General features: G+C 43.5%; 1 protein-coding gene across 1 annotated transcript in view; it reads left to right on the top strand.

Annotated features, from left to right (window-relative positions):
• The window catches only part of LOC309808851 (forkhead-associated domain-containing protein 1-like), a gene marked incomplete at both ends in the record, with an annotated part of 77,723 nt that overhangs the window by 4,734 nt on the left and 57,773 nt on the right, over positions 1 to 15,216 (top strand). The window contains one exon of the mRNA XM_082629423.1: positions 14,806 to 15,012. Within this exon, the coding sequence (XP_082485549.1) occupies positions 14,806 to 15,012 (207 nt within the window). The remainder of the gene's footprint in view (positions 1 to 14,805; positions 15,013 to 15,216) is intronic.

Here is a 15,216-nt window from a genome sequence, read left to right as displayed (position 1 = left end):
GAACATCCCGGCTGCTGTGTGCAGACGAGCCATCAGGAGCTCTATTCACAATCTCCCCTCTCCCATTTTACATGGCTCAAAAGCCTCAGCCTTGCTCATTTCACAGCTAAACCTTGCAAGTTATAATTTATATGATTTGATGTGCCTTGTAAACTGTAATCTTTAGAGTTGGATGTGGCTGTTATTTAAACTCTGCTGAGAAAGGGACTCAGTTCTTCCAGAATGAAGAAACACCAAAGCCAGTGGTTGTTGGATTTTCCACATGTTTAAGAGTGGTTGTTCAACATGAACTCCTAGGCATTCTGACCCAGTGGGTTTGGGGTAAGGCCCAGGAATCTTCACATTTATATGCTCCCCAGGTTCAGGTGGGGGGAATGGAGTCCCCTGGAGTTGGCTCCAGGACCACACTTTGAGAACCCCACCATCAGTGCTCCCTCCCTCTCCATTCTTGATCAGCAGAGCTCCTGCTTGTGTGTGTGTGTGTGTGTGTGTATTCTTTCAATAAACTTTGTTTTGAGGAAAAGAGAAGCGAAGGGTAAACAATGAAGGGCTGACTGACCCTACCCCTCCCCAGGGACTCCCCCAGTCCCACCCTGGGGAAGTCCCAGGATCCCTAGAAGACTGAGCTCTAGGACAGCCCAAGTCAGCGCAGGGCTGCAGCTAGGAAGGTGGAGATGGAAGAGAAAAAGAAAGAACAGACATGACAGGGGGATGAAATGCTGGTGTCCACCCCTCACCCTCGGTGATCAGTGTCCTGCCAGCCATCTCCTTTCTCATGGGTGGAGCCATCTCTCCAGCCTGTGTCAGCCCTTCTAGCGTGGGATCTGAGGGTCGTGAAGCCAGACTGATCTCATACACACACCCCAGATCCCATCCAGCCGGATGACTCTCGTCCCTTTTCCTGGCCCCTGCCAGTTCTGGGCTCCCTCTCAGAAAAGAACCAGAGCCTACACCATAATCTTGTTTATTATTATTAAACAAGGCTGTTGGGATTCTCCTATTATTTGCATCATTTCACGGACGTGCAGGTATGTCTGCTCTGTCAAAGGACACATACAGCTGTAACTCTGATGGGCATGGCCAAATTGTCCACCAGAGGTTTCCGGATGTGGTGTCCTGCCAGCAGTGGACGCCCGTCTCCCACTCCCTCCCCAGCCTAGGGTGCTGACCCCCCATTGGATCTTCACTGATCTACGGGGTGAAGTATGGTACCTGTGTCATTTCAATTCACATTTCTCTTATTCTAAGCGAACACCTGCATTTTGAGACAGAAGGTGACAGGTGGACTCTCTGTGGGGAAATCCACGGAATGAAACAGGCCTGGGAGGGTGCACTTGCTGGCTCCCCATCTGCATCGCGCTTGTCCTCCTGCCTGGGTCGTGCTCCCATCCTCCCCCCTCACCCCCACCTCACCCCTGGCTTCTCCCCAAGTGCTCCTTGCTCTGGGGGTTCACCTGTCTGGTCTCACCAGTCCTCAGGGACTGTTTTGTCCCCTGTTTGGGAACTGGCGGCTGATTTCATTGCTCAGTACCCAGCACAGCAATTGATGGGACTAGTTTCTCACCAGCAGATGGAGGGCTTCCAAGAGGAAAAAGTTCAGAGGAAAGGGCTAGATCGTGATCTCATTTTTTTTATTGTGGTAAGATATGCATAACATAAAATTTACCATCTTAACCACTTTTATTAAGTGTGCAGTGCAGTGGCATTAAATATATTCACACTGTTGTGCAGCCATCACCCCCATCCATCTCCAGAACTCTTTGAATCTTGCAGAACTGAAACTGCACCCATGAAACAACAACTCCCCTTGTCCCCCCATCCCAGCCCCCAGCAACCACCGTTCTGCTTTCTGTCTCTATGACCTTGGCTACTCTGGGTATCTCATATAAGTAGAATCATAACAGTATTTGTCTTTTCATGACTGGCTTCTTTCACTGAGTATAATATCCTTTCACTGAGTATAATGTCCATGTTCATCCATGCTGTAGCATGTGTCCGAATTTCCTTCCTTTTTTAAGGCTGAATAATATTCCATTGTGTGGATTCACCACATTTTGTTTATTCATTCATCTACTGATGGACACTTGGGTTGTTTCCACCTTTTGGCTGTTGCAAACAATGCTATGAACATGGGTGTATAAATATCTCTTCAAGGCCCTGCTTTCAGTTCTTTGGGATATATACCCAAAAGTAGACTTGCTGGATCATATGATAATTTTATTTTTAATTGTTTGAGGAACTGCCATGCTGTTTTCCATAGTGGCTGCATCAAGTTACATTCTCACAACAGGGCACAAGGGTTCCACTTTCCCTGAGTCCTAACCAACACTTGTTATTTCCCTTTTTTTTTATATACTAGCCATTCTGATGGATGTGAGATGAAAGAAAGATCATAATCTTTTGAATAGCATACATAATACAAAGAGCTACAGCATACATTTCTGGACTACTTACTGTATCTCACATGGCTTTATACATCATCTATGTATGTTCTGTATATATATTTATAGAATTATATCCACAAAACAAATCCTGTGCGGGTGAGAACTACTATTATCATTATTATCCTCATTTGATGACATGGACATGGGACTCAGAAAGGTTAAGGAACTGGCCCAAATCACACAGCTAGACGGGGGAGGTGGGGCTGAGTTTCAGACTGAGCTGACTCAAGCTTCTAAAAACAGAAGCTTCACTTTTTGAGTGTAAATTTAGCTTTGGGAACATCTAATATCTAAATTGGAAATTCTCAGTTAACTGAGATAACAAGATAATTGACTAAGCTAGGGAAATTCCACCCTGTGGAATGGAGAATGGGGGTTGTCAGTGAAATGTGAGATGAATGTTCTTGTGATCCTCATTCATGCAACAGACTGAGGTGGTGCCATCTAGGGGGGGATTTGGGTAAAGAGGAAACGTTGACCTGGTGCTTTCCCAGGAAGAGGAGCATTGGGGCTGTTAAGTGGGGGCCCAGCAAGAAACACCACTTATCTCTCCAATCCAGCCAGAGTAAGTTCTCTGCTTATAAGGACTGGTGGAGTTCAATTAGTCCCACCTGGATAACCCAGGATAGTCTCCCACTTTTTAAAAAATTTTAAAAAAGTTTTTGGCTGGGTTTGGTCTTCGTTGCTGAGCACAGGCTTTCTCTAGTTGCAGCGAGCGAGGGTTACTCTTTGTTGCGGTGCACGGGCTTCTCATTGCAGTGGCTTCTCTTGTTGTGGAGCACAGGCTCTAGGCACGCGGATTCAGTAGTTGTGGCACGTGGGCTCAGTAGTTGTGGCTCGTGGGCTCTGGAGCGCAGGCTCGGTAGTTGTGGCACACGGGCTTCGTTGCTCCATGGCATGTGGGATCTTCCTGGACCAGGGCTCGAACCCGTGTCTCTTGCATTGGCAGGCGGATTCTTAACCACTGCAACACCAGGGAAGTCCTTAGTCTCCCTCTTTTAAGAGCACTGATTAGTAACCTTGACATCGTCACAGACCCTTTGGCCACGTCATGGAGCATATTCCCAGGTTCTGGGGATCAGGGCATGGGCATCTTTGGGAGACCATTCTGCCCACCACATTAATACTACCACCTGACTGGACCGTTGCTTTGGGACTGGTCTGAGAGCTTTCTGGAAGAATCAGTAGGATCAATGCCACAGGCCACGGAGAAAGATGGCTGGATGAGCTGGCAGGTGATAATACCGTTACCAAGAGGGGAGGAAGCAGGACTGGTTGAGTGAGCACCTCAACATCCCGGAAGCAGCCAGGCAGTTTGGGGTCTGGAGATGAACCAGGGGTTGGAAATACACACCTGCGAATCAAGGGGGTGGCACAGTGGCCCCAGCCCATGGACAGAGTGCGGAGGAAACGGACATCTGAGGGGAGAGGAGCCCGGCGTGGAGACCTGGAAGCAGTCAGAGAGGTGAGGGAGCCAGAGAGCTGCTGCCAGGCTGAGGGTATTCATCACAGAGACAGCTTGCTTTGTGCCAGGTACTGTTCTTTTCACTCTCGAGTGTATTAACTCATTTCATCCTTAGGAGGTTAATGTTGTTTGCCCCACTTTACAGATGAGGGCGTTGAGGCACAGATAGGCTGAGTATCCTGCCTGAGGTCACAGAGGGAGGCTGGGGCACTGGGCACCACGCTCGGGCAGTCTGATTTCAGGACCAGCCTCTCCTGAGGCCTTGCCGGTCCACAGGGCTCTCCCGGGGAGACCGGGGAGGAAGGATCCAGCTGACGGGGAAGCAGAGAAGCTTCTTCTTTCCTTCCAATCCCAGACCCGTCGTCTCACCAGTGCCTGGCCGTTTCCTCATATCCTTATTCTTTTGAAAACCCCATTTTTTTTTTTTACTATTTCTGCACTACATCCCTTTCTGGAGGCAGTGGGGGGATGGGGCTGGGGGATGGGATAGCCTAGAACCAAAAGGTTAAAAGAAATAGATAAAACACACACACACAAACACACACACACAAGTTAATTTCAAAAATGTTATCCCACTCCTTTGAACATGTCACCAAGCAGTACCTTTTGTCAATCCTACGAAGCCCAGCTTATCAAACTCATTTTTGCTGCTCAGGGAGCAACCAAAGAGAAGCAAAGAACCGTGCCCCAGGCTGCACAGCTGGAAGGTAGCAGAGGTGGGACTTGAACTCAAGGCTTTCTAACTCCAGAGCCCATCCTCTTGCTCATAATAGAGAACATTTCCCATTTGCCCTATGTTCTCTTGTAAGTGCTTTAGTATGTATTATATCATTTATACGTCAGCAGTAGCTTATAAGACTGTCCTTTTGTTACCTTACAGATGAGGAAGCTGAGGTATCACTTGCCCAAGGTCACCCTGCTAGGAAGTAGGAGAGCTGGACTCGAGCCCAGTCTAATAACCACCACGTTGCCCTGCTCCCCCAACCCCTGAACCACCAGGCCACGTGCCTCTCTCTGACAACTGTGTCACATGTCACAGGGAGGCCGAGAGCCCGAGGAGGCCCCCGAGGGCAATGGCAGTGGGTTGAGGACCCAGTGGGAGAGGACCCTCTTGAAGCCATTTGACAATAAAGGAAAGGAAGGGGGAAGGGGCGGTGTTTCCAGGCCGAGGGGGTGGTGAGCACGTTCACAGGTTAGACGGAAGTTATACTGTCAAGGTGAGGATGCAGAAGAGGAGATGGTTGAGGAGAGGGACCAGACCAGGGTGGGATGAAGGCAGGACCACCCGGAGGCCCTTGGCAGCTAAGAGAAGCCTTGAAGGTCCCATCTAGGAGCTTCTCCATGCCTGGGAAGTCCAGGTCCTGGCAGGGAGCTGAAGGCACATTCACAGGGGTGTGGAGTGATGGAGGGGAGTTTCCTGAAGGGACTCCATAGGGAGTGGGCAGGGCTCAGAGAAACCTCAAAGGATAGTGCAGGGCCCAGAGCTAGTATGAGTGAGGACTGTTCCCACCCCCAGAGCTGAGGGGTGAGGGGCAGGGGCATTTCCTGGGACCCCGAGGGCTGGGTAGAGTCCTCTGAGGGAAGCTGTGTGGCCCCAGAGAATGGAAGCCAGGGGAGTAAGTACCCCAAGCTCTCTCCTCCCTGCTCTGATCTCTAACCCCCCCATTGGCCAAACCCAACCAGAAACCAGAGGCAAGGAGCCCATCAGCCCATGGATGTAGCCGCACACGTGGGCCTGCTGGGCAGAGGGCGCCGTGTAAAGGGATGGAGGAGGGTCGGGAGAAGCAGACGGAGGATGCAGGCAGGTGCAGGAGGTGAAGACCTAGGAGGCTGTTGTCAAAGTAGAATGAAAAGCCTGAGAGCAGGGACCTGCTGTCTGGGGTGCCCAAAGGGCACTGGGCCAGCCTCAGGACAGAAGTGTGAGGGTGGCAGGAGGGTTTGGGGGCCGGGATGGACTTGAAGGAGCTGGTGAGCTTGAGCAGGGCCCAGGCTGGGTGAGCATAGGGCATTACCCATAGGGAGCAAACAGGGAGCAAAGGCTACGTGACTCAAGGAGAGGACGAGACAGAGGATAAGGAAGGCCGGGAGCGGGAGGTTATGGTCTGAGATGGGGCTTCCCAGTGCCAGGTGATGCAAGGTTGAAACCTAGCTCCAAAGGACGGTTCCAGGTACACGTCGAACCTCAGTGACAATGTCAGTGAACCTCAGGGCAATGTCATAACTAAGTCAGCTTCCCGAGGAGACTTCCTCAAAGCACGGGAGTCATCAGAGCAGATGGTCATTGTTAAGAGATGTTTAAACGTCTTAATATTTTATGGACTCACTATATAATTTTTAAACATTTAAAATGCAGGAGCCTTTAAGAAATGCACTTGTTTTCTCTATTAGGTCCTGCCTGTCTCCCCTCTCATTATTAAATCACTCTCTACTCTGAAAATCACAGGGTACAAATCAAAGGTACAGGTTTTGGAATTAGACTTGGGTTCAAACCCTGACATTGCCCTGTGCCAGCATCCTGAGGTTGAGTGAGTCCCTTCATCTTAGCCATTTTTTGAATCGTGGTAAAATACCTATAAAGTTTACCATCTTAACCACTTTTAAGTGTACAGATCAGTAGTTGTAAGTTATTCACATTGTTGTGCAACCAGCCTCAGAATTTTTCATCTTGCAAAACTGAAACTGTACCCATTAAAGAACAATTCCCCGTTTCCCCTTCCCCAGCTCCTGGCAACCCCCGTTCTATTTTGTTTCAATGAGCTTGACTACTTTATGTACCTCACATAGTGGAATCATACAAAATTTGCTTTTTTGTGACACTTATTTCACATCATGTCCTCACGGTTCATCCATGTTGTAGCATGTGTCAGAATTTCCTTCCTCCTACACTGAATAATATTCCACTGTATGGATGGACCACATTTTGCTTATCCAATCATCGGTCAGTGGGCACTTGGGTGGCTTCCACCTTTTGGCAATTGTGAATAATGCTACTATAAACATGAGTGTACAAATAACTCTTTAAGTTCCTGCTTTCAATTCTTCGGGGTATATACCCAGAAGTGGACTTGCTGGATCATATGATAATTTTATTCTAAATTGTTTGAGAAGCCGCTCTACTGTTTTTCCTATCAGCTGCACCATTTTACATTCTCAGCAGTGCATAAGTGTTCCCCTACTCTACATCCTTGCCAACACTTGTTATTTTCTGTTGCTGTTTGTTTGGTTTTGATAGTAGCCATCCTAATGGGTATGAGGTGGTATCTCACTGTGGTTTTGATTTGAATTTCCCTAATGACTAGTAATGTTGAGCATCTTTTTATATGCTTGTTGGACATTTATATATCTTCTTTGGAGAAATGTCTATTCCAGTTCTACGCCCATATTTGATCAAGTTATTTGGGGGTTCTTTTTTGTTGTTGTTGTTGAGTTATAGTTCTCTATATATTCTTCATATTAACCCTTTTTCAGATTTGTGATTTGCAACTATTTTCTCCCATTCTCTAGATGGCCTTTCACCCTGTTTATTGTGTCCTTTGATTCACAGAAGTTTTAATTTTTGATATAGTTGAATTTATCTATTTTTACTTTTGCTGCCTATGCTTTTGGTATCATATCCCAAAATGCATTGCCAAATCCAATGTCATAAAGCTTTCCTCCTGTGCTTTCCTCTAAAAGTTTTATAGTTTTAGACTCTGTTTAAGTCTTTGATCCACTTTGAGTTAATTTTTATACATGGTGTAAGGTAAGAGTTCAACTTAATTCTTTTGCAGTCTTTCCCAGCATCATTTGTTGAAAATACTGTTCTTTCCCCATTGAATAATCTTGGCACCCTTGTCAAAAATCATTGGACCATATATGCAAAGTTTTATTTCTGTGCTCTCTCTTCTATTCTATTGGCCTATGTGCCTGACCTTATGTCAGTATCACACTGTTTTGATTACTGTACCTTTGTATGCAGTAAGTTTTGAAATCAGAAAGTGTGAGACCTCCAACTTTGCTTTTCTTTCTCAAGATTCTTTTGGCTATTTGGGGCCCACTGAGATTCCATATGAATTTTAGGATGGATTTTTCTATTTCTGCCAAAACTGCTGTTGGGATTTTGAATCTGTAGATCCTGCTGTGTAGTAATGACATCTTCACAATATTAGGTCTTCCAACCCACGAATACAGGGTGTCTTTCCATTTATTTGTGTCTTTAATTTCTTTCAGCAGCACTTTGTAGTTTTCAGTGTACACATCTTTTACCACCTTGGTTAAATTTATCCCAAAATATGTTATTCTTTTTGATGCTATCATAAATGAAATTATTTTCTTAACTTCCTTTTCAGATTGTTCATTGTGAGCATATAGAAACACAACTGATGTTTGTGTGTTGATTTTGTGTCCTACGATTTTGCTAGTGAATGTTATTTTTTAGTTCTAAGAGGGTTGTGGTTTTTCATGGACTCTTTAGGATTTTGTACATGTAAGATCATGTTGCCTGTGAACAGAGATAATTTTACTTCTTCCTTTCGAATTTGGATGCCTTTATTTCTTTTTCTTGCCTAATTGCTCTGGCTAGGACTTCCAGTACTTTGTTGAATAGAAGTGGCAAGAGCAGGTATCCTTATCTTATTCTTGAAATTAGAGGAAAAGCTTTCAGTCTTTCACCTTTGAGTATGATGCTAACTGTGGGCCTTTCATATTTGACCTTTATTATGTTGAGGTAATTTCCCTCTATTCCCTGTTTGTTGAGTGCTTTTATCATGAAAGAGTGTTGCATTTTGTCAAATGCTTTTTGTACATCAATCGAGATGACCATTTTTTTCCTTCTTTCTGTTAATGTGATGTATTACGTGGATTAATTTTCATATGTTGAACCATCAAGTCTGCATTCCAAGAATAAATCCCACTTGGTCATAGTGTATGATCCTTTTAATGTGCTATTGAATTTGGTTTCCTCCTATTTTGTTGAGGATTGTGGTATCAGTGTTCATAAGAGATATTGGTCTGTAGTTTTCTTGTAGTGTCTTTGTCTGGGTTTGGTATCAAGGTAATGCTGTCCTCTCACTTCGCCTTTTGAGTCTCAGCTTCTTCATCTCTAAGATGGAGATAATAATAGAGTCCCTGTTTAGGGCTGTCATGCAGATTAAATGATAAAAATGCACACAAAATGCTTCAGCAGGGCCCAGTTCACAGGAAGCCCTCAAAATATGTTAGAGGATGATAAGGATAATAATAAAAATAATAATAAATAAATAACAGTTCATCTCATAGTTGGACAGCTCAGTAGGCTGGGGCTTAGAGAGTCAGTCTGTATTAGCAGCAGGGCGTCTGTCTAGTAGCAGCATTTAGCAATTTTCCAAGTAAAGGGAGCGAGTGATATTATAGGGCCAAACTAGGAAGCTGTCTCCTGGCCTAACATGTGGTAGAGGCTCACCCAAATTTGTGGAGTCATTTAAAACTTCCTGCTTGCTTTGATTTCTTAATAATGGCTTGACAGTTTTTGAGGAACTGAAAGCAGTGAAGCCTGGCAAGAGACAAACAAAATGTAACACAGAATTTCTCTCATTCATGGGTTATCAAAGGTTCAAAGGACACAAAGATCAGTGGCAATGGTGATGAAGATGATGTGGGTGACATTTTCCAAAGAACTAATGTGTTTTCATTTTTTTTAATACTTTATTTTTTTGAACAGTTTTAGGTTTACAGGAATTTTAGCAGAGAATACAGAGAGTTCCCATATATCCACCCCTCCAATACACACAGTTTCCCCTATTATTAACATCATGCATTAGTGCGGTACATTTGTTACAACTGATGAACCAATATTGATATGCTATTATTAACTAAGTCCATAGTTTACATTAGGGTTCACTCTTTGCGTTTTACGTTCTTTCCTTTTGACAAATGTATAGTGACAAGTATCCACCATTACAGTATCATAAAAAATATTTTCACTGCCCTGAAATCCCCTGTGCCCCTCCTCTGCATCCTGAGCCCCAGAGCCCCTGTGCCCCTGGCAAGCACTGATCTTTTACTCTCCTTATAGTTTTACTTTTTCCAGAATTTCATACAGTTGGAATCATACGGTATGTAACCTTTTCAGACTAGGTTCTTTCACTAAGCAATATGCATTTAAGATTCCTCCATGTCTTTTTTGTTATTTGATAACTCATTTATTTTTATCACTAGTATTTCATTGTATGGATGTACCACAATTTGTCTATCCATTTACCTTTTAAAGGACATCTTGGTTGCTTCCAGTTTTTGGCAGTTATGAAGAAAGATGCTGTAAGCATGTATCCAAAATCAATGAGTCTTCATGGATATAGAGAACAGACTGTGGTTGCCAAGGGGGAGGGGGTTGAGGGAGAGATGGAGTGGGAGGTTGAGGTTAGCAGATGTGAGCTGTTACATCCAGGATGGAGAAACAACAAGGTCCTACTGTAGAGCACAGGGAACTATATTCAATATCCTGTGATAAACCATAATGGAAAAGAATATTTTAAAAAGAATGTATATATATGTATAACTGAATCACTTTGCTGTACAGCAGAAATTAATACAACATTGTAAATCGACTACATTTCAATAAAATAAATAAATAAACAATATAAATGAGTCTTAAAAATCAACAATAAGAAACCAAACAGGGGCCTCCCTGGTGGCGCAGTGGTTGAGAGTCCGCCTGCCGATGCAGGGGATACGGGTTCGTGCCCCGGTCTGGGAGGATCCCATATGCCGCGGAGCGGCTGGGCCCGTGAGCCATGGCCGCTGGGCCTGCGCGTCCGGAGCCTGTGCTCCGCAACGGGGGAGGCCACAACAGTGAGAGGCCCGCATACCGCAAAAAAAAAAAAAAAAAGAAATCAAACAACCCAACTTAAAAATGGGCAAAAGAGCTCAACAGACACCTCACCAAAGAAAATCTACAGATGTCAAATAAGCATATGAAAAGATGTTAAACATCATATATCATTAAGGAATTTCAAATAAACATGAAATATCTCTTCATTTATTTAGACTACTTTGATTTCTTTCATCAACATTTTGTAGTTTTCTTCATATACCTCTTCATATAGCTAAGTATTTTGTTAGATTTATTCCTAAGTACTTCATTTTTTTTTTTGGTGCAAATGTAAATGGTGTTGTGTTTTTAATTTCATATTCCACTTGTTCATTGTTGGTATATAGGAAAGCAATTGACTTTTGTATATTAATCATGTATTCTGCAACCTGGGTACAATTGCTCATTAGTTCCAGGAGGGCTTTTTGTCGGTTCTTTGGGATTTTCTGCATAGACAATCATGCCATCTGCAAAATGGGCAAAAGATCTGAACAAACACCTCACCAAAGAAGATTTCTTTTTCCTTCCCAATCTATCTTTTATTCTCTTTTCTTGCCTTGTTGCATTAGCTAGGACATACAGTACAATGTTGAAAATGAGTGGTGAAAGGGGACATCTTCACCTTATTCCTGATCTTAATTGGAAAGTTTCTAGTTTCTCACCACTAAATATGACGTTAGCTTTAGGGTTTTTATAGATGTACTTTATCAGGTTGAGGAAGTTCCCCTCCATCCCTAATTTGCCAAGAGTTGTTGTGGTGGTTTGGTGGTTTGTTAGTTTATCATGGATGGTGTTTAATTTTGTCAAATGCTCTTTTTGCATCTACTGTTATGATAATGCGATTTCTCTTCTCTACGCTGTTGATGTGATGGATTACATTAATTGATTTCCAAATGTTGAACCAGCCTTGCATACCTGGAATAAATCCCACTTGACTGTGGTGTAGAAGTCTTTTTATACATCACTGGATTCAATTTGCTAATATTTTGTTGAGGATTTTGCATCTATGTTCATGGGAGGTATTGGTCTGCAATTTTCCTGTTTTGCAATATCTTTATCTGGTTTTGCTATTAGAATAAGCTTGGCCTCACAGAATGAGCTGGGAAGTGTTCTCTCTTCTATTTTCTGGAAGAGATTACTGAGAACTGATATCATTCTTTCCTTAATGTTTGATAGAATTTACCAGTGAACCCATCCAGGCCTGGTGCTTTCCATTTTGGAAGGTTATTCATTATTGATTCAAATTCTTTACTAGATATGAGTCTATTCAGAGTATTTATTTCTCCTTGTGTGAGTTTCAGTAGATTGTGTCTTTCAAGGAAATGGTCCACTTCATTAACTTATAAAATCTGTGGGCATAGAATTATTCATAATATTCCTTTATTATCCCTTCAGTGTCCATGAGATCAGTAGTGATGCCATCGCTTTCATTTCTGATTTGAGTAATTTGTATCTTCTCTCTTTTTTTCTTGGTTATCCTGCTAGAGGTTTGTCAATTTTATTGATCTTTACAAAAAAAAAAAAACCAAACAGCTCTTTATTTTGCTGACTTTTCTCTCTTGTTTTCCTGCTTTTTATTTCATTCATTGCTTCTTTTCTTCTGCTTGTGGTAGGCTTATATTGCTCTTCTTTCTCTAGTTTCATAAGGTGGAAGCTTAGGTCTTTTCAAATGTATGCCTTCAATGCCATAAACTTCCCTCCAAGCACTGCTTTCACTGCATCTTGCAAATTTTCATAGGTTGTATTTTCATTTTCATTTAGCTCAAGATAAATTTTTATTTCCCATGAGACTCCCTCCTTGACCCATCTGTTATTTAGAGGTGTGTTGTTTAATCTCCAAATATTTGGGTATTTTCCAGCTGTCTTTCTGGTATTGGTTTCTAGCCTAATTCCATTGTGTTCTGAAAACGTACTTTGCATAATTTCTATTCTTTTACATTTGTTGAGGTATATTTTGTGGCCTGGAATGTGGTCTGCTTCATGAATGTTCCATGGGAGCTTGAGAAGGATGTGTGTTTTGTTGCTGTGGGATGAAGCTGTGTGGTTGCCAGTTAGATCCAGATGATGGTAGTGCTGTTCAGTTCAACTTCATTCTTCCTAATTTTCTGCCTGGTGGGTCTGCCCGTCACTGACAGAGGGCTGTTGAGGTCTCCAGCTACCATGATGGATTCATCTGCTTCTCCTTGCAGTCCTATCAGTTTTTGCCTTCCATACTTTGATGCTCTATTGTTGGGTACATACAATGAAGGACTGTTATGTCTGCTTGGAGAATCGACCCCTTTATCACTATGTATCGCCTCTCTTTATCCCTGATAACTTTCCTTCCTCTGAAGTTGGCTCTGCCTGAAATTAATAGAGCTGCTCCTGCTTTCTTCTTGTGTTTCAGTATTTTAAGTGCCAAAGTGTTTGGTAGGAATTTGAAAAGTGGGTAAAGGCACAGTCATTTGAATCAGGCAAACCTGGGAACAAGCCAAGCGAGTCAAAGTGGCTGACTGTGGGCACACTTAATCGTTCTATGCCTCAGTTTCCTCATCTAAGAAATGAGTAACTATCGGACCTACTGTACAGCACAGGGAACTATATTCAATATCTTGCAGTAACCTGTGATAGAAAAGAATCTGAAAAAGAATAGATATTATATATATGTATAACTGAATCACTTTGCTGTACACCTGAAACTAACACAACATTGTAAATCAACTAGACTTCAATAAAAAATTAAATTTTTTTTTAAATGAGGAAGTATCCCTTTGAATTATTGTGAAGATGAAACGGGATAATGCAGTAAAGCACTTAGCAAATTTCCTGGCATTTGTGTAATTACACATAATGTGTCATTAATATATTCTACTAATATATGCAGTTATATTATTATCTATTCATATACTATAAGCTATTATTAATATAAGCTATTGGTTATAATTATATTGTGGGACATTAGTATAGATTTCTAAGTCCAAGTAATCTCTATGAAAGTTGGATGAGGCACTCTGAGAAGAGTGACTTAGAAAATATTTGCAAAGTCTCAGGCTGGAGTGGATGGCTCATAGGCAGTGTTCCGAGAAGACAGAGGACTTCGCATGTGCCCTGCAGCCCATAGTCCAGGGCGCCGGGGCCAGGGGGGGATGTGATATTTCCTCCTTGGTGCCGAGTTTTGCTCATTCTTCTTATTAAAGTGGTTACACAGGAGGTTTCTGACACCACTGACAAATCACTGTCTGGGGTCTCTCTCTTTTGAGGGAAATGTGGTCACACCAGGGCCCCTATTGAAAAATAGATCATCTTTGGTTAGATAAATTCTGATTAGCTTTTAAGAAGCAACAGTAATAATTAAGCACATGGGAAAAACCTTCATTGTACACCAAGGCTTTTAAAAGGTAGTTTATAAAACTATGTTTTGTGGTATGAGCTCAATTGTGTTTAAACTTTTTAAAAAGATTGTAAGCATAGAGAAAAGACTGGAAGGATGTGAACCACCGTGTTCTCGGTGCCTGCCTCTGGGGGACGGGAGTCTAAGTGATTTTAATGTCTTCTTTGTGTTTTTCTCTAGTTCTCATTTTCTGCATTATTACAAAAAACATGTTATTTTAAAAATGAATAGAACAAACAACAATTATTACAAAACCTCCCCTGAACTTTAACACTTGCTGTAAATGGACAGTTGTCACTTGCCAACTGACCTTTCTTGTTTGTGTTGGGCCATTTCTGCTGTCTTGCCACTCGGGACAACTAAAAGGATACTGGCATGGGATCAGAGAACTATCAAGTGGCCAATTCCTGGCCAATTCCCCCCGAGTTCCCTCTTGCCTCTGTGTTGCCTGACGCCCTACCCCAAAACTGGGCATCTATTCTGGGTCTGCTGTCAGGCTCTGGTGACCCTCCACTCACTAGCTGTGTGGCCTTAGGCAAGTCACTTAACCTCTCTGACCCTCAGCATCCTCCTCTTAAAATGAGGATTGCAGTGACTGTCCAGCCAGATGAAGTGGTTAGCACATTGGGGCCCCCAGTGTCAGCGGCACTAGTTATTCCTTGTTATTCCTGGCTCTGACTGTCCCCCTTCTGCATTTCAGTCTGCAGACGTCGACAACCATCACGCACTCATTGAATATAATGAGGCCGAAAGCAGCTTTGTTCTCCACGACTTCAATTCCTGCAACGGCACGTTCGTCAATGAGTGCCACATTCAGAACGTGGCTGTGAAGCTCCTACCCGGAGACATCCTGAGGTTTGGGTCCAGAGGGCTGACCTACGAACTGGTCATCGAAAACCCAGCCTCGGTGAGTCCAGGCCCCTGCGGGGGTGGGGTGGGGTGGGGTGCAGAGGTGCCGTGTTGTGTCACCTTCCGTGCAGCCTAGGGCTCGGGTACGGCCACAGGTGGAGTTCGTCTGGAGCGCGTCACTCTTCCTTTCGCGATTCTGCGAAGTTCAGCCCCATCGCGTGGATGCCCGGGGAGAGCGAGTCCTCGCGCCCTCTTCTGGGCA

The sequence above is a fragment of the Mesoplodon mirus genome (assembly GCF_964341445.2).
Source record: "Mesoplodon mirus genome assembly, chromosome: 7".
Classification (NCBI taxonomy): Eukaryota; Metazoa; Chordata; class Mammalia; order Artiodactyla; family Ziphiidae; genus Mesoplodon; species Mesoplodon mirus.
This window is presented reverse-complemented; position numbering and strand designations above follow the sequence as displayed.